The sequence below is a fragment of the Megascapheus bottae genome, unplaced genomic scaffold (genome assembly GCF_031878675.1).
Source record: "Megascapheus bottae isolate mThoBot1 unplaced genomic scaffold, mThoBot2.hap1 HAP1_SCAFFOLD_164, whole genome shotgun sequence".
NCBI lineage: Eukaryota > Metazoa > Chordata > Mammalia > Rodentia > Geomyidae > Megascapheus > Megascapheus bottae.
In genome coordinates, this window is record NW_028327461.1 from 1,778 (window position 1) to 26,629 (window position 24,852).

A 24,852-nucleotide genomic window follows, 5' to 3' on the forward strand; every position below is an offset into this window, starting at 1 on the left:
AAGTGTTCGGAGAAAGCTTTTAAGGCAAAGGGGAGAGAGTAAAGTTTGTAAAGAGAATGATACTTCACCTGATAGACTCATTTCCTATTTGACAAATGATTGATTAACTTTCTCTTCTAAAGTGAGTGCTGTGGCCCAGCAAGTTTTATGGAATTGTCTAATTGAAGATCCATCAACAGTCCTTCGACATTTTCTGGAAAAACTGACCATCAGCAATAGAAAAGTAAAATTCTCTTTCTTTCTAATATAGCTATGAGTGAGAACTCGGTTAAAAGCAAGACAAAAAACTTGTTAATGTTATCTGAGCAGCATCATTTTCCTCTCATGAAGTCAATAAGTTCTTTCAAGGTTTTCTGTGTCTTCTTACTATCATTAAGTACCTAAACAAAGGAGTTACATTTTAAAAAGCATTATGTGAAACATGCATCTTGATTAAGTTTTTATTAAATAATGATAATGGTAAATAAAATTTTCCTGTTTTCTTTCAAATGTCTTCATTAGTTGATATTTCCATATGTTTACAGTACACTTCTGATGGTGACTCTATGACTACAAGTCTCAGTATTTGAAGCAAAGATGAAATTCAGCATAATGTTTTAGTTTTGTGTTCATTTATTGTTTACTTAGCAGACTGTAATGCCGGTGGGATTATTAGAAAATGATAACACTCTTCCCTAGCCACAAATCTAGTAAGCTGAGACACCCTGTAAGATGCCTAATGAGTACAGCTTTCTGAACAGTGAAAACATACAGTGATGATTAAAAATTATTTGTTCATTTATTTGTTACAGTCAATGCACTGGAATTTAGGTTTACTTTTCTGGAGAGTGCATGACATTTCAAATTATCCTTCACTAACTTCCCTTGAACTTGGTTGATTGGAACCAAGGAAATAGAATTATGAATCTCAATAAGTCAGATTTCTTTTAAGGTTTCTCAACAGGGTACCTCCTCATCCCACAAGGCACTCATGGTAGACAGAGCTAATGTATAGCTCTCACATGATTTGACTGTGAGCTGTGGGACTTGAACTCAGGCTTGGAGCTGTTCCTGAGTCTCTACAAAGAGGCTACCAATTGAGCCACAGCAACACTTCAGTTTTTTTTCCCCAGTGGTTAACTGGAGATAAGAGTATCATAGGAACTTTTCTGCCTGAGTTGGCTTCCAACCATGATCCTCAGATCTCAGCCTCCTGAATAGCTAGGATTACAGGTTTGAGTTACTGACACCTGGCTTGCTTAAAAAAAAGATGGTGGGGTTTGCAGAGATAGGGTAAAACAATGAAGGGATGACACATTACTCAGATGTTCTGTGCTTATAAACTAATATGTTGAATTGAAGTCTCTGTATACAACTACTTAAGGTCATTTTAAATGTTTAAAAGAGGGGCCGGGAGTTTGGCCTAGTGGTAGAGTGCTTCCCTAGCATGCATGAAGATCCAGGTTCAATTCCTCCGTACCACATACATAGAAAAAAAAAGCTGGAACTGGTGCTGCGGCTCAAGTGGTAGAGCTCTAGCCTTGAGAAAGTCCAAGACAGTGCTTAGGCCCTGAGCTCAAGGCCAGGACTGGCAAAAAAAAAAGTTTAAAAGATAGATGTATGACAACTGATACTTGTATTAGTTCAAAGAAACAATTTAAATACTAATAACCACATGGAGACTATATTAAATGTTGAAGATCGAAATAAACACATGGGCCAAAAATAAATTCTTTATGATTTTTAGTCAGATAATTTTATGTCCTTTCTACAGCATGGCAGCTGGAGGAAAGGATTAAATTTCTGCTCTTCTTTCAGGATGAGCTCATGTACATGCTGCGCAAACTTCTCTTGAACATTGGAGATTTCCCTGCTCAGACATCTCACATCCTCTTCAATTACTTGGTGAGTCTCAACCACCAATTGGAAGCAGGACTATAGGGAATATGTTTTAAGAAATTTTTTTCAGAATAGGTTCCCATTAATTGTGTGACTAAAGGTGACCACTACTTGGTTGAATTGGCCACTTTCAGTACATGCTTGCCACCATTCTCAGCATGGGGTGGATAATCAAGTAAATGTCAGTTCCCTTGGTCTTCCTTGAGCATCTACCATCTTCCTTTTGTTGGTTCATGTCACTTTTAATCACCGTGTTTCTTTTCTTATCTTGTTTCAAACATGCCCGCGAGCACGCATGTGGGTGTATGCACACACACAAATCATATACATTTATTTCCCTAGAAAAGAATTGTAAGTTTATTTTTCCATTGCAATTATCTGGTGCTTTCATCTATTCTGACAACTTCTTTCTGAAATCTCCAGGATATGCCAATTTCTTCATATTCTCTTCCTTATCTGACAAATGAAAATGCATTTTGGAGACAGGAATACAATGACTGTGCTTTTCAAATTACAACTTTCTCCAAATCAATGGATAAGATAGACACATTGTATCTCTTGGGAAAATTCCTTTCATCCTTCCTGCTGTCATATGCATATATACAGACAGCTATGCAAGGGTGATGAATTTAACCCACACTCCAAATCCAACACAGAGAAAATCTTCACTTGTCTGTGAATAATTTAGTCTTCTTCCCAAATGGCCACTTGCTGGTTGGCAAGATAAAAATATATATAAATGGATGTCCAATCTAGCTTGAAATTCAGATTGATATAAAAACATAAACAGTACTTTTGGACAGGGTTTAATTTCTTATGGATAGAAATGCTTCATCTCCAGGAATCCTCCTCCTTTCCTACTGCTTTTGATTCTAAGAGTCATGTGGGATTAGGAAAGGGGGCAGAAAACGCAGACTCTTGCTTTATGTTGTATCCCTAATTATTTCTCTGGCTACTTCTGCTGTGAGCCTGGTCCTTGGCTCCCTGGCTTTTAGATACTTGTGTAGCAGATGCTGAAGCCCAGCTGCTGGAACCTGAGGCTTGTCTGGTCCCAGGAGTGTTTATTAGGAGAATTCACTTCCCTTGGTATTGATAGCCAGTGTGGGAAGTCCCCTAGCTATAGCTGCCTGCCTGGCAACAACCATCTTTGTCATTTCATCTGAAAAAGAAAATTCTCTGGTTAAGTGCCGTGCTTATGGATCCTGTGCATATCAAATGAAATCCAAAGGTGGATTAGCAGCCAAATACTAGGGCCTACCTCAGTTTAAGTATGAGCCCTGCAAAATAATTTACCTGTATCTAAGTTGGTGTGGAAAAGTCCTGAGGTAAACTGTCAGCAAGCCACACAGAGAGAAGAGGTAAGAGCTCCCTCAGTGTTACCAAGACCTGCCCATTTCTCCAGGTCACTAGATAGGTGAATCCTTTCCCTGGATATGACTCTCCATCTTTTTGTCCTGCAACAAGCAGATGGGTATCTCCCTTCTACTGTCCTTTCTCTGTATAAGACTTAAAGCTGGACATCAGTAGATAACTGATAAGCCAGAAGTAAAAATAATTGGATCTTACTGTAAAACTTTATTGTGTGTGTGTATATATATATATGTTTCTGTCCCTGCATTCAATCTTGCTGTAAAGCTTTATTTTGTATCGAACATAACTTTCTTTCTTTGCATTCCTGTCCCAATTTTACTGTTTCCTTGAGTTGCATAAAGTTTAATGCTTTGAGTAGATGAAGGAAAGGGCCTTGTACTCAAATGAACCAAATCATAGAAGGCAGAGTGATTGCTTTTACCTTTTTCCTTTTCCTGATAACTACTGTAAGTGTAGATCTCAGGAGTAAACACTGACCCATCACTACAGGCTCTGTCAGAGACATTCCAAGCACTGCTTACATGACATCATGGTCTTCAATGTGAGAAAAGAGGACTGTTGTGATTCTGGAAAGAGTTTGTAAGGGGGTTGACATTTGGATAGTTTTAGGGGAATAAATCTCAAAGTCCTCAAAAAATACACACTAAGACTTCTTCCACGGGTCCATCATCCTTCTACCCAAGGAAAGCCTACCCCACCATCCCAGCTGCTGTTATGTGGCTGTGCCAGCAGGCATGCCAGATAGAGGAAGAATAGCAAATATCTTTATTTTAAGGAAGACATATGCTTGATTGAGTGAGGTGCTGTAAACTCATGAGACGTAGTGCCTTTTCTAACTTTTATACATTTCTGTTACAGATGAGGTTTGTACTGGTTGTGCTGGGCTCTATGGAATAAGTTAGTTAGGAATCATTCCTTCAAACAGTCCAGTCACAGGCTTTATGTTATTATAAAATGTGGAGTGTTAAACACATTTCACCCCTTGTTGAAAAATAAATTTGTGATGAGTCAGTTTAAATGTCAAGTTAAAAATGTGTAAATGGACAATTTTCAGAATTATTTTAAAGGACACACAAATGATAATTTTGAGTTTTGCTCACTTGACTAAGCAAGCCATCTTTAGTTTGGGACTATTAAATATATTAGACTATTTGTTTACAAGTTGTACCTACGCCATCATACACAGATTTATTTGAGATGACCTAATGTAAGATGTCGGGCAAAAAATGTCTGATCTTTAACTTTCTTTAAGTATTCATTATTTTAATGATACATAAAACATGGAATCCAGTTTGGTCAGTTTTCCAGTTATATGCTTTCCTGATTACTACCCTTAAAGTGAAGCATTTGAGCATCTCTAACATGAATGCAATATGAAGGCACAGAGGAAGATTCCATTGGAAAATGGAAGCCAAGGAAATGCGAATGTGAGCTCAGGATTTCTGGGGCTTTGTGAATTCTGCTTGTTCTGACTTCCAGGTAGGACTGATCATGAACTTTGTGCGGACACCCTGCGAATGGGGAATGGATGCCATTTCTGCCACTCTAACTTTTCTATGGGAAGTGGTCGGATACGTGGAGGGCCTGTTCTTCAAAGACCTCAAGCAGACAATGAAGAAGGAACAATGTGAAGTGAAGCTCCTTGTGACAGCTTCCATGCCAGGTACTTCTTCTAGGTGACATCACTGTAAAAACAAATATAAACTGCTTTGGGAACACCAGAGGCCTTTTTCATTCATGAGAAAAACTTTGAGTTCTAACTCATAGAATTACTTAAGACCATCACATTTTGTTTTGTTCCACACTAGCAAAAAAAATACAGTAGACTCTTTAAAAAGTCAGAAAATGGCAGATGGAAGGAGAGACATCATCAGAACTGAGTGGATGTGAGTCAGTCCTTGAAGGGTTTCCAAGGTTAAAGATGTTTTCAAGTCTATCATAGAAGGCCAGCTGAAGCTGAAAGCCCTTTGCAGTGAATGTTTGGCATTGCAATGAGAATGACCTTGTTTGTCTGGCATAGGTCCCAGTCCTTTATAAACTCAATGAGAGGCGGCTTTATGAAAAATTGGAAAAGAGAAAAGCAGGAAGAAGTACAAAAGGAGATGACATGTAATATAAATTCTGGATTCTGTTGCTTTTTCTTAGAAAAGGTCTTACGAAACCTTTATCCTTGCTCAGTAAGCTAGAAAATATGAGCTATGCATGTACTGAAGTAGAGATAAAGACAAAAATTATACATAGATGAGAACACAAGCTCTGACAGCAAAGAAGCTGTGTTAAAAAATCAGTACTGATATCCATTAGCTGAGTTTTTACTGTGAAAAAGAACATCATTTTGCAAAGCTTTCCTTTCTGGTGTGTGAAATAAGAATACAATCCCTATTTCGCAGTTGTAAGGAACAACTTCAGGGTATAAAATGCTTCCTGCCACACATCCTGACTCATTGTAAGAATTTAACAAACATTTATATGTTCCATGGAGTAGCTATAAAAGTGTCCAGATTTGATTATAGCAAAGAAACTCAGCTTGTCGCTCAAATACTTCAGAACAACTAATGAAAAGTCAAGATATGATCGCTGAGTACCAAGCAGAAGAATGAAGAGTTCTGTGTCAAAGACCCTGTCTCCAAGATTGCGTGGAGGCTCAAACACAGTTCTTGCCTAGCTATACAAAAGCCCTGGGTGCAATCCCTAATGCCACAAAAAATATATTATTTAATTAATTTTTAAATCTTAAAGCACATCATAGTTTTCACATATACTTGTAATTAGTGAGTGAAACAAAATAATAAATCTGTCTAACCAGACACATAGAATGCAGAAAAAAGTATATTTTAAAGTGCATTTTAGGTATTTGTTTTGTTTTGGCTAATATTTCAGTCCATATTTTCTCAACTGTCATTGTATGGACATCTTTTATAAGATGTGTAACTTGTGCTGGGCTCAAGGATTACAGAGGCTCATGCCTGTAACCCTAGTTACTCAGGAGGCTGAGCTCTGAGGATCAAGGTTCAAAGCCAGCCCAGGCACTGAAGTCCGTGGGTCTCTTATCTCCAGTTAACCACTAGGAAATTGGAAGTTAGGCTGTGGCTCAAGGAATAAGGTGGTAGACTTCAGCTGAAGAGCTCAGGGACGACGCCCAGGCCAAGGGTAGGGCAGTGGCCTTGAGCCGAATTGCTCAAGGACATCACCCAGGCCCAGAGTTCAAGCCCCATGACTAGAAAAGAAAAATTGTGTAAAGAGGCAATGCTTCAAGTTTGAATGCTCATTCTTCTACTCAACAAATGCATATCTTTGAACAAGTTATTTAATCTGCTAATTTTGTGCATGTGTGTGTGTGTGTGTGTGTGTGTGTGTGTGTCAGTCCTGGGACTTAACTCAGGGCCTGAGCACTGTCCTTGGGCTTTCTCAAGGCTAGAGCTCTACCACTTGAGCCACAGCACCATTTCCAGCTTTTTCTATCAATGTGGTACCCAGGAATTGAACCTGGGTCTTTATGTATGCTAGGCAACCACTCTACTACTAGGCCAAACTCCCAGCCCCCTCATTTTATAATATGAAAATAATAACATCCTCATTGGTTTGACTGGTGAGGTTTAAATACAATCATGTCTGTTAAAGACAGGTGAAACTATTTGGAAACTCCGTGAATGGTAGCTATCACTATGCAATGAGTAAATACACATGAATTTTCTATTTAACTGTGAATAAGGGTACAATTTGTAAAAATACATATCTCAAATTATGCACTTAAAACAGTAAGTTAAAAATCAATTGAATCCAGGCACAGTGGCTCATGCCTGTAATCCTAGCTACTCAGGAGGCTGAGATCTGAAGATCAAGGTTCAAAGCCAGCTGTGGCACAAAAGGACCTGAGACTTATCTCCAGTTAATCTCTAGAAAACAGGAATTGGGGCTTGGCTCAAGGGTAAGATAGTAGCCCTAAGCTAAAGAGCTTAGGGACAGCGCCCAGGTCAAGATCAAGCCCCATAATCCCCCCCTAAAAAAATAAATCAATTGAATTTCATTTTATGCTTTAAATACAAGCTTTCTTATAGTCAACTCTGTCCATTGTGTATTTTTTTAATTTTTTGTAGGTACCAAAACCTTGGTAGTTCATGGACAAAACGAGTGTGACATCCCAACACAATTACCAGTCCATGAAGATACTCAATTTGAAGCTCTGTTGAAGGTGGGAGTGGTCTCATTTTTGTTTGTTTGTTTACTGAAGTACTTTTTCTGCACATTCAGTAAGCATGCACTTTAGAATTCAATGACATTTTTCTTTCTTTTTCTTTGACATTTTTCTGTCTTCAAGTGAATTAATACTCTTAGAGAGCCTGCTCCATTATTATGTGTTTACATAATATCCCTCACCTTTTCCAGATGTTTTAGCTCTGTACTAAACTAACACGCCTAAACCTCCTTCTCACTGTAGCAGTCTGTTCTTAGCTCCCTTCAATGTGCCATGAACTTCAGATTCAGAGCTTTGAATTTCTTGCAGTGGTTCTGAAGGTCACCTGGGTTTGCACACTGAGAGACACTCTAGCTACCAGGAACTTCTGATAGCACCCAGTAGAATTCATCTGGTTTTTGGGCTACACTAAAGCCACCAGCACAACCATGTGCATTGCAGCATTATTTACCATAGCTGAGATACGGAATCAACCCAGACACCCCTCAGGGGATGAATGGGTCAAGAAAATGTGGTATATAAACACAATGGAATTCTATGCTTCCAACTGAAAGACACTTCTCTATTCATAAGGAAATGCAAAGACTTAGAAAATTTTTTACTAAGCGAAGTAAGCCAGACCGAAAGAAACATAGGCTGCATGGTTTCCCTCATTTGTAATAACTAGAATGAGCTGATAAATCTACAAGTAAACCCAATGGATAGTAAAAGACAATTTCACCTGGATATGATTGGTCAAATAGTGATCTAAACATTCACACTGTGAACAATGGAGGATATTCTTAGGAGAGGATCTCAAGAATTCAATAGCGATGTGCATAAAATCATGTAAAAGTATGCTTATCAAATGAACTCCAAAAAATGGAAGTTAGAGGCTTCTCATTATACTGTTTTCAGTTCTTTTTTTAATTTTTCTCCTTTCTGTTTCACTTTGGTTGATCACCTTTTATTGCTGTTTTTTTTTTATTTCTGTACCTTTTGTCCTGTATATAAGTTTATCTGATTTGGCGAGGGGAAGGGGAAGCACAGAAATGGTGGGACAAAGAGTGAACCAATTCATCAGTGAAGCCCACTATACGCTTTGTTGAAAATGAAGTATGCAACTTTGAGGGGAGAAAAGTCAGGAGGGGAAAGCCTAGGAGAGAATGAGAGAGGGGGGTGACACTTTAAAAGGAAATATACTCAACACCTGACTCATGTGACTATAACTATTCTGTACATCACCTTTATAATAAAATATTTAAAATAGATTATAGGTTATTTAAAGAAGGAATTCACCTGGTTTGGGCTTGTCACTGGCAAAAATATTATTAGTGTGGCAGCAAATATATACCTTAGCATAAAAGGATTTTCTAATAATTCTGGCAATGGTCCCTTCCAATGAAATATCATTGATAGCTAGACACATCTAGTCATGCTTGCAGGGATTTCAAAGTAAACCAGTAAGTAAACTAGTTTGACCCTTTCCATTTGTTTCTAGTGCAAGCTTTTAGTTTTCTCAAACACAATTCTGGGACCCAAAGTAAACAGATAAGACTTCTTAATGATTCATTTCTGTCAAACTGTACACTTTATTTCAGTAAACAGGACCATTATTATTCCTCAGGGTTTCCCAGGCATTGTCAGAGAATTTCTAACACCTAGTGAGCAAACATCACTGCTCTATGTGTATATTCATATTGAATGGTAGGGTCATATGACTCAAACAGTGTGTTCAAATGCCAGCTCAACCATAGCCAGTGCAGCCTAAATTAACTAATAGTACCTCTCTAGCTACAATGTCTTTCTCTACCATAGTGTGGTTAATAGTTCACCTATACAGTTTTCTACAGGGAAACCTTTGATGCTTGTATCTAGTATGTAGTAAGTGCTCAGTGCACTGTAGTTTGGATTATCTTTAATGTTAATACCAAGTATGCTTTTTTTCCCCTGGCATTTAGGCCAATGGGTGCCACTATACCTCTATCACTCAGTTACTGAATGGCAGATCTATATATCTTTAGTCACTGAGAGAATGGATGGCTTTTATCATATTGTTATCCTTTATTATGCCATATGTATAACTGAGTATGTGTGTATATTATATGTATGATATAAGCTTGTTTTTTCAACTTGTTACTTATTATTCTGATCAACTTTTGTTTAAAATTTGTGACTTTTCCAGGAGTGTTTAGAGTTTTTCAATATCCCAGAATCCCAGTCCACACATTATTTTCTCATGGACAAACGCTGGAACTTCATCCACTACAATAAGGTAAGGCTGAAACAGAGATGCTCAGGGGCTTTCTGCACTTCTACTAAGATTGCAGTCAGGGAAACACTGCTGCTTAGATGTTACAAGCAAAGCCACTTGGGTCTAGGTCCTCACTTTGGGCCCATTACCTTCTACCCTTTGATATCTGTCTATGAAGTGGAGAGGATGATTACAATATCAGCGTTTGGGTAGTTATAATCATTACAGGTAATAAGACACCTAAGACACTGAGTCTAGGTGAAAAAGTATATCTGGGTGAAAACTTAAGGTGCCATATTTGAACTCTATTCATTTGGAATTTGAAAGGTGGCACTTTATTTCTGTTACGTTAAATATAACCATGGCAACATGGTCCAATGAAAAAAAGGGTGCCTCAGAATACCCTGCCATTGCCTTATGGTGAATTTTTTCTCCAGAATGTTCTTTAGTATATTGCCTTTGACTCTTTTGCTCCCAACATCATTCATGTGTCAGGCAAGAATAGCCAGCCTAGATATGTTGATACTTTCCTGTGGAGGGGAGAGGAATGTATCCTTCTCTGTTTTGTCTAATTGAGGAGAATAAAAGAATTGAAATCATCAGAAAAAAAACAAATGAACTGTTTTGACTGACTTTTAGATAAAGTGAAAATTATAATAATGATTTAATAATATAATAAACATGTCCCCCTATCTCTTTGTGTAACCCACCTCAGACCTATGTTTGAGATATTTGCCCTTTCCGGCGGTCAGTATCTCCCCAGCTGAACCTGGTACATATGCATCCAGAGAAGGGACAGGAGCTCATTCAGAAACAGGTACCTGACTACTCCATTTTATTCTGTGTCATAGTGTTGGCATAGACAATCTGTAAATATGTTGCCAGTTCTGAATCCCATGATTCCTTTATGATCTTCATGGAAAGAGTCAATGGGAGCCTATGTCATTGTTCCTCTAAGTAGTGGATATTTTATAAGCTAGATCAGGTATAATATTATTCCATGAATAATATTATGACTAATAATTGCATTATGCACTAGTAGTATCTTCTAGCTAGTTTTCCTAGTAGCTTGTTGGGGTTTTTTTGTTTAATTTTGTTTTCTAGTCTTTTTTTAAATAAGTATCTCACTCTATAGCTAAGCTTGGGACTTCTTCTGCCCAGTGCTGAGATTGTGGGATAAGGCCATTTGTTTTCAAGTGTGTATCTTTATTTCACCTTTTTTCTTGGTGATAATTGGGTATGAATTAACTCAGGACCTTACTTTCACTAAATTTGCTTGCTTAGTGGCACCATACCACTAGTCATGTCTCCAGCCTAGCTTTTTGATTGTTAGTTTAAAGACAGATGGTGGTGGACACTTCTGTCCTGGCTGGCTTTGGATAACCATCCTCCAGGTCTCTGTCTCCCAAGTAGCTAGGATTTCAGGTGTGAGCAACCAGCCCACAGCTGATTTCACATATTTTGTAATAAAGGATTAGAAGAATTATGACACTCGTCCCAAAAGATTATACAAGCTGATTTCAAAAAAAAAAAGAAAAGAAAAAGGTAAAAGAGGTCAATGCAGTATGTCTGGAAAAACACTAGACCAAATATTTGGATTCTATCCCACTCTGCCACAGACAAGATTTCTGACTTGAATAACTCTTTTCTTAAACAGAAGGAGAAACATCCAAGCATTTCTACTTAAGCTTAAGCCTGAAGACTTGAGTAATGCCCACCTATCCGATCTCAAATAAAATTTGAAACCTAAGAAAAGTCACTGTTCTGCAGGCAAAAATATGACTATATGTGGTTCTAAAGTTTATGCAGTTTTGTCTATATACTTATTATCTTTATTTTGCCATTCAAACAGTATTTCAAAAGGTTTTAGTAACATACAATCTACATGTGAGCCAAACTTATGATTTTTCTAGCATTTTGTGAGTTTTACAGTTTAGACAAGCTGGAGACCAGTTGGATATCTCTCTGTGTCTCTCTGTCTCTCTGTGTCTCTATCCCTCTCCCTCCCTCCCTCTTCTTCCTCTCTCTTTTCTCAGAAAAAGAGTAATGGGGCTGGGGCTCAAGTAGTAGAGTCCTAGCCTTGAGCAAAAGAAGCTCAGAGACAGTACCCAAGCTGGGGTTCAAGTCCCAGGACTGGTTAAAAAAGGACCTTATAGGTATTCCATGGCCCTACCTTCACCTTCCATTCTGTGTTGTTTACTTTGCATGGAGAAATGCTCATAATGAGGCAATGCAGACTCTTCTGGGACTGATTCAAATTACTTTTTCAATATTAAGGGTAAATGCTACCGTTCATTAAAAAGGACCCTGTTATTTGCAGTGGCTATTTTTTTCTGATTTGCATGTGAAACAACTGTTGTTGCTGCTGTGGTTGTCGTCAGGTCATTGATCATGTCATTCAAGTGTGTGACTATAGAAAAACCCAGCAGAGGCACAGAACTATGGCTGGTGGGAGTATTTCAGCAAGCAACTAACTCAAGAACATAGACAGCAACCGTGCATATCCCATGAGCTTTGGAGGATAGGGTATCAAATACATAATTTTAAAAGTACTACTATTTTCACTGGGATAGAATTAAATATAAAAACACTTTCCAGGAGAATAGCTTACATCTCAAAAGATGATATTTGTATAATAAAGAGAGATCTTAATACTGAATTAAGCAAAAGAAAAGGTAATGTCAGCTGGGCTCTAATGGCTCACAACTGTAATCCTAACTACTCAGGAGGCTGAGGTCAAAGAATCGCAGTTTGAAATAGCTTAGGCAGCAAAGTCTGTGAGACTCTTTCTCCAATGAACCACTAAAAATCCAGAAATAGAGCCTGGCTCAAGTGGGAGACTGCTAGTCTGGAGCAAAAAAAATACCCTCAGGGCAGGGGCCCTGAGATCACAACTCAGGATTAACATCAAAAGAAAAAAGAAGAGTATTGTCCTAGATACACAAAGACAGAAGTACAGAACCTATATATTAAGGAAAAGCTTTCAGTGAGAAGAAAGCAGTAAATCACAGAGAGCTCAATGGAAATTTTGTTCTTTACATTAGATTTAAATACTGAAAGTTTTATCACAATATACAACTCTTCCCTAGGAGGAAAAGTTATAATAAGTTTTAAGAATGAAAGCAATAGGACAGTTTTTGTTTCTTTGGTTTTCAGATTCAGCTGGTTCCACCCTTTACACTGAGGGCCCCTCTTACTCTTGTTCAGCTTTCTAGACCACTCAGGGACTCTACCCCATGAGGTACACTGCCTGCCTCCTTTTTGGCTACTTATTGTTGACCAGGAGTCTCCCAGATTGTTGTGGGGGTTGGCTTTGAACCTGGACCTTCCAATTCCCAGCCTCTGTATCTGGTAAGAAGCTATTTCTTACATGTGAAAAATGTGTCTTGTCTTTCTGCCATCATTCCTTTCTTATTCATTGTAACAATGTAGATGCCAGGATAATGAGTATCTTACTATCAACTGCTCAGTCTATGACTGTAAGGATAAAATGATGAACCTAGGCATTCTCTGCTCTGTCTCCCTGGATAATGTATCCTAGATATTCATTTGTCTGATACAATGTCATATTAGGGAACCCATTGTCTGAATATAGAATTTTCTTCTTAATGACTTCCATTTCCGCAAGCAAGAAAAATGAAATCCTTTTTAACATCTTCACTGGAAGGGATTCTAGAGATGAAAATTCTTTGCTGACAGTTCCTTCTCTCTCATGTAAATATTCATCCTGTTTGTTTCCTGACTATCTCTCCAAAGGTAATTATTCAGAAAGGGAAATGGATTCAGTGTCTAACACATAACAATTTTTAATGTGCTATAAAAAAAACCAAGCCCTAAGTTCCTGTAGGATGCATTGGCTAACGGTTTTCTTCAACTTGGTAATCTCTACGTCATTCATATGTGTATAACCACGGCAGATTACCCAATATCAACATATGCTAAGTTATCATTAAATCCATCTATAAATTTTTAGTTATATTTTCTGATTCCATTCATTAAAATAAAAAATTCTGGGCCGGGAGTTTGTCCTAGTGATAGAGTGCTTGCCTAGCATGCACAAAGACCCGGGTTCGATTCCTCGGTACCATATACATAGAAAAAAAGGTCAGAAGTGGTGCTGAGGCTAAAGTGGTAGAGCTCTAGCCTTGAGAAAGTCCAAGGACAGTGCTCAGACCCTGAGCTCAAGCCCAGGACTGGCAAAAAAAATCTGTTTGTGTTGTAATATTATAAACCCTTCCTTGTTAGTCATCTCCTTCAGATGCAATAATGTCTCAATATTCATACTTAGTAAAATAATTATAGAGCACTTGTTATTTTGAACTATTGATTGTTTAGAGTAGTCTGTGTGGTAAATAAATTCCTTTGGTTATATTATTGAATAAATAAAATACACTTGTAGGAGAAGATAGAATGTAAATGATGAACATACCAAAGGCTGTTTATGTTCCCTGCCCTCACAACTCTATTGCTCTTCTGCTGCAATAGACTGAGAGTCATGGCCTGCTGAGAAAACCATATTTTTCACCAGTCATCTACTGAAGTCAGATAAATGATAGTAAAAGAAAGAAGTCTATTCTTAAATTAGACATAACAAAAGTTTATCCTCAAGTGTTCAAAGTAACCCTGAGCAAAATACTTTTATTTCTCCCTTCAGGAATTACTTTAATGACCCAGATTTTCATCAATTGAATATATACTGAATATCATCTGAGAGGAAGACATGGAAACATTTCTGTGATTAATTTATTTGATACAAGTGAACCAACACAAGAGGCTAAAAATAAAATGTAAAAAAATAATAAAAAAGAGCAAATTCAAAGTGCATATTCTTTTATTTTTATTTTTATTTTATTGTCAGGGTAATGTATAGGGGGTTATAGTTACACTTGTCAGGTAGTGGGTACATTACTTCTTGCACATTGATAACCCTTCTCATGTTTGTCCCGTTTCTCACCACACACCCCTCCCAATCATCTTGTTCCCCTCTTCTCTAGTTGCAAATATACAAAAAAAATGTATATATAAAATACCAGGTAACAAAGCCAGATACAGTAACTACATGAGATTAACCAGAAGGGGAAAAAAGAAAAAAGAAATAACTGTACATTAAGAACAACAATCACCCTATTCTTATCTGCCTCATTTAAGTAACTTATCAGCAGCTCATTCCAATTGTTTTCACCTCAACAGCAAGTGTTTTCAAGAACTATTTCTTCTCTTATTTGGCAATCAGTTTTCCTCTGTTGTGACTTAATCTACTATTTGTAACATTCATTAAACATGCCTTTTTTCCCTACTTGCGCACATCGGGCATTCTTTGAAGTGAAGTTTACTTCTTTATCAAATTTGCACTGCATCTAAAATTTTCAGAATGAACAATATTTCCTTAGATGGTTTTCACTTCCCTAGTGGCAAGGTGGTTCCTACTGTGTCACTTTCTCTGACAAGACCAGGGAGGAACGGCCTTGTGACCATGCACCTTTAGGATTGTGTTTCAGATCAGACTCTCCATTAATAATAGCTATCGCAACTTTAAGCATCATTTCTGAGAGAGTGATTTATTATATTTCTTAAAAAAGATGCTGTTGTAGAAAGTGAATTGATATTTTCTCATAATTGTCCACTGTGTCTTTCCTTTTCCAACAAAGTTCTTCATCTGCTCATTGCCATTTCTATATCCATACCTTATTTTCCTAAATCTAGTCTCTTGTCTAAGTGAGCTTATCACTTCTTCTCCCCTGTAAGTGATCCCATGACATTCCTATTGTATCAGAACACATTAAATTGAAACTCATTATGGAATCCAATTCTGTGGCATACTCTAATGAACCTATTCAAAGAACTTGATGATAAAAAATTGGTCAATTTACAAAGTGACTTTTGGCCTATAAGGAAAAAGGGAGACCAGGAGTTTGACCTAGTGGTAGAGTGCTTGCCTAGCATGCACAAAGACCCAGGTTTGATTCCTTGTTGCCACATACATAGGAAAATCCAGAAGTGGTGCTGTGGCTCAAATAGTAGAGCTCTAGCCTTGACAAAGCCCAATGACAGCGCTCAGGCTCTGAGCTCAAGTCCCAGTATGGGCAAAAAAAAAATGAAGTATGCCATTGTAATTGTTCCTTGGATCCACCTTTTAAATTTACCTTTGTTAGCTATCATTTTTATTGATTATGAAACATGGCAGCCAATACGTTACAAAGAAAATTTGTCAAATAAATTTTTAGAATTAAATTGGACTTCTTACCTAGTACTCGTGCCTTTACTGGACTTTGTGTTGTTAGATCTGCAGCCTCACAGGATTGAGCAGCACCCTTCTTTAAAAGAACAAAGCAAGGGTCTGCAGAATAATGGGATGAACAATAAGCTGTGGGAAGATGTGGGAATCACATTCTGACGAGATGCTTGAACTTCCTCTTTTAGAAGGAGTGGAACGGGAAAATATGAGAAGTATATATGTGAAACAAAAGCACATGAATACAGGGGCTCATATATGCCCTCTATCTCCAGTATATCTTTTTAGGATGTGGAGGGCACTGACCAGTAATCCAAACATGTCCAGACATATTTTCCTGTGTACAGAATCATACTTAGGATGCTTATTTCATTGATAAAAAAGTGAGTCATTGAGAAAAAAAGCAAAGAAAGAGTCCAGATAATAGATAGATGATAGATAGATAGATAGACAGATAGATAGATAGATAATGAGTATAAATCATATGTATTTGTATATAGGAAGGAATCAGCTGAACATATTAAAATTCAAAGGCATCAGGAAACCATATGGTTAAAGAAGGATATGAGTTAGTGCCTAATTGTTTGGATGGTGACAATTTGTATGACTTTACATTTTTTCCTTTATATTCATTTCTATTAATCTCTTCTAAGATTTTAATAAAATGCTTGTGTAATAATTAAAAGGAAAAATAAGTACTTGGCATTTCTAACCCAGAATCTACAACACTAGCCTTAGGTATCTTTGGCTAATCTCAGTCTTTTAACTTAAGACATTCCAATGACTATAGGTAAAGAATGAAAGTATCTAATTCATAATAAATAAACATATATTTTCTCATGATTTTTCCTTTGGATGCAATTAGTATTATTGCCGAGAATTAGTTTCTTCACTAATAGAACTTTTCTAGATGTTTAAATCAGCTTAGTTAACTAAAGTCCAAAAAGCAGATAACTTGAAATACAAGATTGTCTTTTTTTTTCACAGTACTGGGGCTTGAATGTAGAGTCTAAATGTTATGCATTCCCTTTTTCCAGTCTAGGCTAACATCCTACCACTTGACTATTAGCTCCACTTCTGACCCTTTGCTGCCACTACTGGCTTCAAACTGTGATCCTCAGATCTCAGCCTCTGGAGTAGCTAGGATCACAGGCATGAGTTTCTGGTGCCTGGCTCAAAATCTTTATGTTGCTGGGTACTGGCTGAGAGCTAGGATTGTGGTTCAAATCCAGCCCAGCAAAAAAGTCCATGAGATTCTTATCTCCAATTAACTACCAGAAAACTAGGGGTGGTTCTGTGGCTCAAACTGACACAGCTGAAGAGCTGAGGAACCCATGACCACAAAAAAGGAATATATGCATATGCATATGCCTTGCCACTGAGTAAAAGATCAACATTAAAAAAATAAAACTGGACTTGCTGGGCACAGTGGCTCACACCTATAATCCTAGCTAATTAGGAGGCTGAGATCTGAGAATCACAGTTCAAAGCCAGCCCAGGCACAAAAGGACCTGAGACTCTTATCTCTAATTAACCTCTAGAGAACAGGAAGTGGGGCTTGGCTCAAGGGTAGGGTGGTAGCCTTGAGCCAAAGAGTTCAGGGACAGTGCCCAGGCCTAGTACAAGCCTGGTGACTCACAACAACAACAACAACAACAAAAACTGGACTGAATTTTTTACCGCAGTGTCATAGTTCGGGTTGTTTCCTTTAATAGAACAGCTATTGTCATCACCAGTCTCTGGTGCCAAGGGCACAGTTTGCACCATCTGCACCTGTGAACAAATGGCAGCGTAAACATGTTATTGGCATAAAACGTTATTATTTTTTCTTCCTCCTTTTGTCTTTTATTTGATGCTGGCAATTGAAGCCAAAGGCTTCATACATCCTGTATACACTAGTAAGCTACACTTAAGTAATCTTGACTTCAAATACCATATAGTTTACAACTTTTGGACAGATAATTTTCCTATTCCCAGCCAAGTGTTTCATATTTTTGGCTTCAGATTTTGTCAAATTCCCCAAACTAGTAACACATTAGCTTCACTTCCTGTTCATACTCATACCATACATATATACCCTTCATTTGATTACCTTGACTTCTATGAAGCTCAGTATTAACACAGCATCAGTTAAAATGCAAGGCAAAAACCACTATACTTCTAGCATGAGAGATAAAACTTAAAAAGCCAAAAACACAAAAAATCAGCCAGTGCAAGTGGAATATTCATACATTTTGGGAAGGAGTGTCTAATAATATGATTTGGGGAAAAATCTATCAATTTCAATAAATCAACATGTATGTTTTATGAGCCAGAGATTAGATTCTAGAGTATTTCCTTGGGAAAAATGAAAACATATCTAAACAAGACTACTACTAATGGAATGTGTCAGCCAGGCTCAGTAGCTCAAACCTCTAATTCTAGCTACTCAGGAGGCTGAGATTGAGAGTATCATTGTCCAGGGCCAGACAAAGTGAAGTGTTCACAAACCCTCATCTCAATAATTAAAAGCTAGACATAGTGACTCATGCCTGTCATCCCAGTTCTGTGAGAAGCATAAATAGGGGGATAGTAGTCCACAATGGCCTGGGATAAAGGAAGGCCTATTTAAACAATAACAAAAGCAAAACTAGCCAGAGGTATGGCTCTACTGGTTAAAAAAAATCAATATCAGCTGGGCGCCTGTGGCTCACACCTGTTAACCTAGCTACTCTGAAGGCTGAGATCTGAGGATCTCAGTTCAAAGCCAGCCAGGGCATGAAAAGTCCATGAGATTCTTAGCCCCAATTAAGTACCAGAAAATTGGAAGCGGCCCTATGGCTTAAGTGATGGAGCTCTAGGCTTGAGCTGAAGAGCTCAGACAGTGCCCAGGCCCAGAGTTCAAGCCCCACTATGTACCAAACAACAACAACAAAAACAAAAAATCAACCCCAAACCTTGTCTGGCAAGCACAAGACTCTGAATTCAAACCGCACTAGTCATAACAAAAGCAAAACAAAACAGAAAAAAAGAGGGAATATCCATAACAGTTACATTCATCACAGCCAAAAATACGAACATTCCCAGTGTCCATGAATAGAATGAATAAATAAAATGTGATGAAATAATACTCCAAAATACAAAAAAGAATGCAGAGGGTTTATGTAATAAGTATCTCAGAATGAAAGAACTTTTCTATGAAACAGAGCATTATGCATTGTTTCATTCATATGATGAACAAGAGAGACAGGCAAGAGGGAGGGGAAAGGAAGAGGGAAGGAGGGAAGCAAGGAAAGAAGGAGGAAGGGAAGGAAGGAGGAAGACAAGAAGGAGAAGTTGGGTATACTGTCACATGCTTTTAATCTCAGCTACTCTGGAGGCAGAAGGATCATGAGTTTGAAATCCATACAGTAACTAGACAACATACAAATTGTTTTAGGGTGGATTTTTGGCAGGGAAGGTGCTGGCATGGAAACTTGAGCTTAGGCTCTGGAGGCTACCCCTAGACTGTCACTTGAGGCTGAACCACTCTTCTCCACTACTGAATTTTTACTGGCTAACTCTGGACTTCCTGCTTAAGCTGGCTTCAAGCCATGAAGCCAGGTCCCAGTCTCTTGAATAGCTAGGATTACGTGAATGAGGTACCTAAGTACACAGCTTTTTAAAGATATAATATTCTGTATCTAAAACTGTAATAAAGAAGAGTCTTGACTATTTTAAAACATTTACAGCTTTAGATTATACTTTTATAGTTTAATCTTTTATGATAGAAAACATGACATATAAATTTAAATGGTGACCTCTTCATCAATTTAACTTATAAACTGTCAAAACAATACTCTGTGTAAATCTTAACATCTTTGTTAAAGTTATCATTTGCATGTAATTGATCACATATGGAAAATGACAAAATTATGTATTAAAAATATTTTAAGCCGGTTGTTAGTGGTCACACCTGTAACCCTAGATACTCAGCAGACTGAGATCTAAGGAGGACCATTTGAAGCCAACCTGATCAGGAAAGTTCATGAGACGCTTCTCTCCAATTAACCAAAAAAGCCAGAAGTGGCATTTTGTGGCTCAAGTGGTATAGCAATAGCCATGAGCAACCAACCCAGTGACATTGCTGCAACCCTGAGTACGAGAGCCAGGTATAGGAAAACAAAAGTACACACAAAAATTATATAAAAATATATGTACATTATATATTTATAAATATGTTAATATTATGTATTTAAAATTATATAACATGTACATTATATGTATGACATATAAGGCATATGTATATGTAATTGTAGGTAATGCTCTGCCTAATCAATGTACAAGCAAACTCCAAATGCTCCTTTAGTAGGTCTACCAAGAGTTGTAGGTCCTTTGGCCTCTCACAGAGCTTTCCAAGGGGATTCCAAGCAAGCAGCTCCCATGGTCCTCTGGGAAGGAGGGGCGCGTCTAAGCGCGGGTGGGTGGGGCCGCGGGGGGCGGGGCTTGGATAGACTCCAGCCCACATGTAGGCTCCCAGTAGCAGGTTGGTAGGGGCATCCAACTGAGCTCTGAGGGAAGATCCAGTTAAGCAAGATCCAGGCAAACTCTGGTAAACCATCTGGAAGAAGCTGGTTGCCACGAAATAGCTCTTGCAGCTGCAGCACTGAATTCTCAAACTTGGCCAGGATTTCTGTTCTTTTTGGTTCTTTCCATCTTCTTGTTAGCTGAAGATAAGAGTTTCATACCCTTTCCAAACCAAGCTCAATTTGCACTGTAATCCTCACTTCTCAGCCTTCTGGGCAGCTAGAATTACAGGTGAGAGCCAACAATGCCCTGCTAATAAACTTCTCTGATTTGGAAGTTCATTCTCAGGTATTTGTTTCATGAGTGGAAAATGGACTCAAAACATCTAGCATTGGAAAACCATGTGTTGACCAAGCACTAAAAAGCTTTCACAGATTTGCCTAGCTAATTCCAATAATTTAGTGACTGCCTGACACATATTTATCTTGTCCTAATACTTGTGCATGTGTGCCAGTGCTGAGACTTGAACTCAGGCCCTGGGTATTATCCATGAGCTTTTTACACAAGGCTAGTACATGATCACTTTAGCCATTGTTCCACTTCCAGCTCTTAGATAGTTACTTGCACATAAGAGTCTCTCAGACTGTCTTGCCCTTGTGGCTTTGAACCATTGATGCACAAATCTCAGTGTCCTGAGTAGCTAGGACAACAGGCCTGACCTACCAGCATGTGGCTAGTAGTTTTGAACCTAAAGGCTAAAAGCAAATTATCCTCAAAATGCAGAATGTAATTTTATTTTTCTCTTTCAAACAAATGAGATCAGATACATTCTTGGGGTTAATGATGACCAGTAACATTTTACAAGCTAGGACCATAATTCTCGGTGTGAAAAGACAATCATTTACAGAGTTCTAGTGGCTCACAACTGTAATCCTAAATACTCTGGAGGCTGACGTCTGAGAGTAGTGGTTGAAAGCCACCTTCAGCAGAAAAGGCTACGAGACTGTCATCTCCAATTAAAAACAACAGTAACAGCAACAAAGGCAGAATTGAGGGAGTTTCTCCAGGGGTGAACAACCAACAAGGAGCGAAAAAAGCCAAACAAAAGGCCCAGGCCCTAAATTGATGCCATAATAATAATTTAAAAAAAGATAAGGGAAGGAGGAGGGAGAAAAGCAGGAGGAGGGAGAGGAATAGGGGGAGAGAAAGAAAGAGGGGAAGGGAAATAGAGAAGAAACTACAATCATTGAAATTCTAAAATCTTCTTTTCCGTTTCTGTTAGTCTACTGCCAACCTATACTACCCATCTAGCTGCTTTACCCAAATCTCCCTTCACGATGAAATAAGTAGAGCAAGAAGCCCATGAGGGGCTCAGCAATGTCTGGAGAACAGTCCAACTCCTCCTCATGGACTTTGGTACAATATTTAGATTCTAAATTGAAATACTTTTTCTTTCTTTCTTTCTTCCTTCCTTCATTCCTTCCTTCCTTCCTTCTTTCCTTCCTTCCTTCCTTCCTTTCCAATCCTGGGCTTGGGCTCAGGGCATGAGCACTGTCCTTGGGTTTTCTTCAAGGCTAGGGCTAGAGCTCCATCATTTGAGCCACAGCACCACTTCTGGATTTTTCCTATGTATGTGGTACCGAGGAATTGAACCCAGGTCTTAGTGCATGCTAGGCAAACACTGTACCACTAGGCCAAACTCCCAGGCCTGTCCCCCCCCCCCGTTTTGCAGTCCTGAAGTGTGAATCGGGGCCTTGGCACTGTCCATGAGCCACTTCGCTTTCAAGGCTAGTGCTCTACCATTTGAGTCACGGTGCCTCTTCTGACTTTTTGGAGTAGTTTATTGTATATAAGATGTCATGTTCCGCCTCCTCTGCCTGCTCCAGCTCGGGAGACGCGGTGGGCGGCGGGGTGGGCTGCCCAAGAGGAGAGGAGGGCGTCGGGGCGGAGCCGCCGCCCGAGCCCCGCCCCTCCCGGCCGCCGGCCAGGGCCCTGCCCCACACGACCCCGGTGTGACAGTGGCTCTTGGTGGCGGAGGGGCTCCACAGCAGCAGGTGCGGATGGCCCCTCAGCAGATGTGGACAGCACTCCAGGTGGCGCTCTGGGTGCCCTGCCTCGGAAAGGGCCCTCACTGCGGAGGGCACTCATTGTTCTACAGCTCACATCTGGATTGGATACATCACACTACTCCAGACTCAGTCCATCTATTCACAATTAATTATTTTGGATCTGCTGGTTCCTGTAACAGGTTTAATCACAGAGCTACCATTACACCTCAGAGAGACTTTAGTTTTTACCTCATCCTTGATCCTCATATGAAATACAGTGCTTGTCTTGGCAGTGAAACTTAAGTGGTTTTATTATTCTACACGGTATGTTTATCTTTTAGTGAGGCACATGTATCGAATTTATGGATTACAGTTATTGATGGAAGACACATGGAAGAGGATTGGTTTCCCAGATCTACTTCGCGTCTTCTGGCTAACAAGAGTTACAGCCCAGGCTACAGTGTTAATATACATTTTAAGGATGGCAAATGAAACTGAGTCCTATTTTATTTCTTGGGATGATTTCTGGGACCTCATTTGTAACCTTATAATTAGTGGATGTGATTCTACCCTAACTGTACTGGGCATGAGTGCTGTAATTTCTTCAGTAGCCCATTACTTGGGCCTTGGAATATTGGCCTTTATTGGATCAACTGAAGAAGATGACAGGCGGCTTGGCTTTGTAGCACCTGTTTTATTTTTTATTTTGGCTCTTCAGATTGGTTTAAGTGGGTTAAGGCCAGAAGAGAGACTTATTCACTTAAGTAGAAACATGTGCCTTTTATTAACTGCAGTCCTGCATTTCATCCATGGAATGACAGATCCTGTATTAATTAATGTCTCTCAGTGCCTCCCATGTGTCATCTTTTCATAGACATTTTCCTGTGCTGTTTGTCTCTGCTTGCCTGTTTGTCCTTCCTGTTTTACTCAGTTATGTTCTCTGGCATCACTATGCACTAAATACATGGTTGTTTGCAGTAACGGCCTTTTGTGTGGAACTCTGCTTAAAAGTAATTGTTTCTCTCACTGTTTATACATTATTCATGATTGATGGCTACTATAATGTCCTCTGGGAAAAGCTTGATGATTATGTCTACTACGTTCGTTCAACAGGCAATATTATTGAATTTATATTCGGAGTAGTGATGTTTGGAAATGGGGCTTATACTATGATTTTTGATTCAGGAAGTAAAATTTGGGCTTGTATGATGTGCCTACATGCTTATTTTAACATCTACTTATATGCAAAAAATGGCTGGAAGACATTCATGAACCGTAGAACTGCCATTAAGAAAATCAATTCACTTCTTGAAGTAAAAGGGAGCCGCTTGCAAGAAATAGGTGATGTATGTGCAACTGCTACCATGAGTTTACAACATCTGCTCGTATTACACCTTGTAATCATTATTTCCATGCACCTTGCCTTCGGAAGTGGCTGTACATTCAAGATACTTGTCCAATGTGCCATCAAAAAGTATATACATTGAAGATGATACCAAGGATAATTCAAATGTGTCTAACAACAATGGATTTATTGCACCCAATGAAAATCAAAATCCAGAGGAAGCTATTAAGAGAAGAAGCTGCTGAATCTGACAGAGAATTAAATGAAGATGACAGTACTGATTGTGATGATGATGATGATGATGATGTTCAAAGAGAAAGAAATGGAGGGATTCGGCCCACAGGCGCAGCAGCTGAAGAACTTGTTAATGATGACACTGATTAAAATAGCATTTACGAATCATTGAGGTATTCGTTTAAAATTCAGTTCATCCAAAATGAAGTAATATGCTTCACTTCAGTGTGTAACCAAGCACAAAAAACAGTATCAATGTTGAATCTGTGAATGGTTTTCCGTTTACTGTGATGTGCTACTGTAAATATACCTCTTTAATTACTTCCGGTCTCTTTGGTGACCTATTTAAATTTGTGTACATTATTGTACATAGAATAAAATGTTTTCACGTTTTTATGACAAAAAAAGATATCATGTTGATTTTATTGCCCAGGCTGGCTTTGAACCACAATCCTCATATCTCAGCCTCCTAAGTAGTTAGAATTACAGGCGTGAGCTACTACTGTTACCTGGTGATGTTCTCATACTGCAATATAAAGTATAATACTATCTGCTCATATGTGTAAAGTTTCTCACAATTTACAAAGTGTAAATTTTGATCATATGTAAAAAAAAGGCACTACTAAGCTGGGTAGGGCATTGGCCTTGAACTGAAGAGCTCAGGGACTATGTCCAGGCCCAGCAGTAGGGTGGTAGCCTTGAGCTGAAGAACTTAGGGATAGTGCCCAGGCTGAGTCCAAGCCCCATGACCCACAAAAAAAATTACCCTACTGTAAGTTGTCCAAATGCACTTCTTACATCTTATTTAAACCATTAAATATGGCCACCTAA

The 24,852-nt window shown here is 38.6% G+C and overlaps 1 protein-coding gene and 1 pseudogene across 1 annotated transcript; both read left to right on the plus strand.

The window, feature by feature from the left end:
* The first annotated feature begins 1,806 nt into the window (after window positions 1-1,806).
* Window positions 1,807-12,917, plus strand: LOC150039803 (protein unc-80 homolog). Its single transcript, XM_090327580.1, has 5 exons — window positions 1,807-1,884; window positions 4,729-4,912; window positions 7,347-7,441; window positions 9,609-9,698; window positions 12,834-12,917. The coding sequence occupies exons 1-5, from the start codon at window positions 1,807-1,809 to the stop codon at window positions 12,915-12,917; spliced, it is 531 nt and encodes a 176-aa protein (XP_090183706.1).
* An 8,320-nt stretch (window positions 12,918-21,237) lies between these two features.
* On the plus strand, window positions 21,238-24,171 carry LOC150039804 (E3 ubiquitin-protein ligase RNF139 pseudogene; annotated as a pseudogene).
* Window positions 24,172-24,852: the final 681 nt, after the last annotated feature.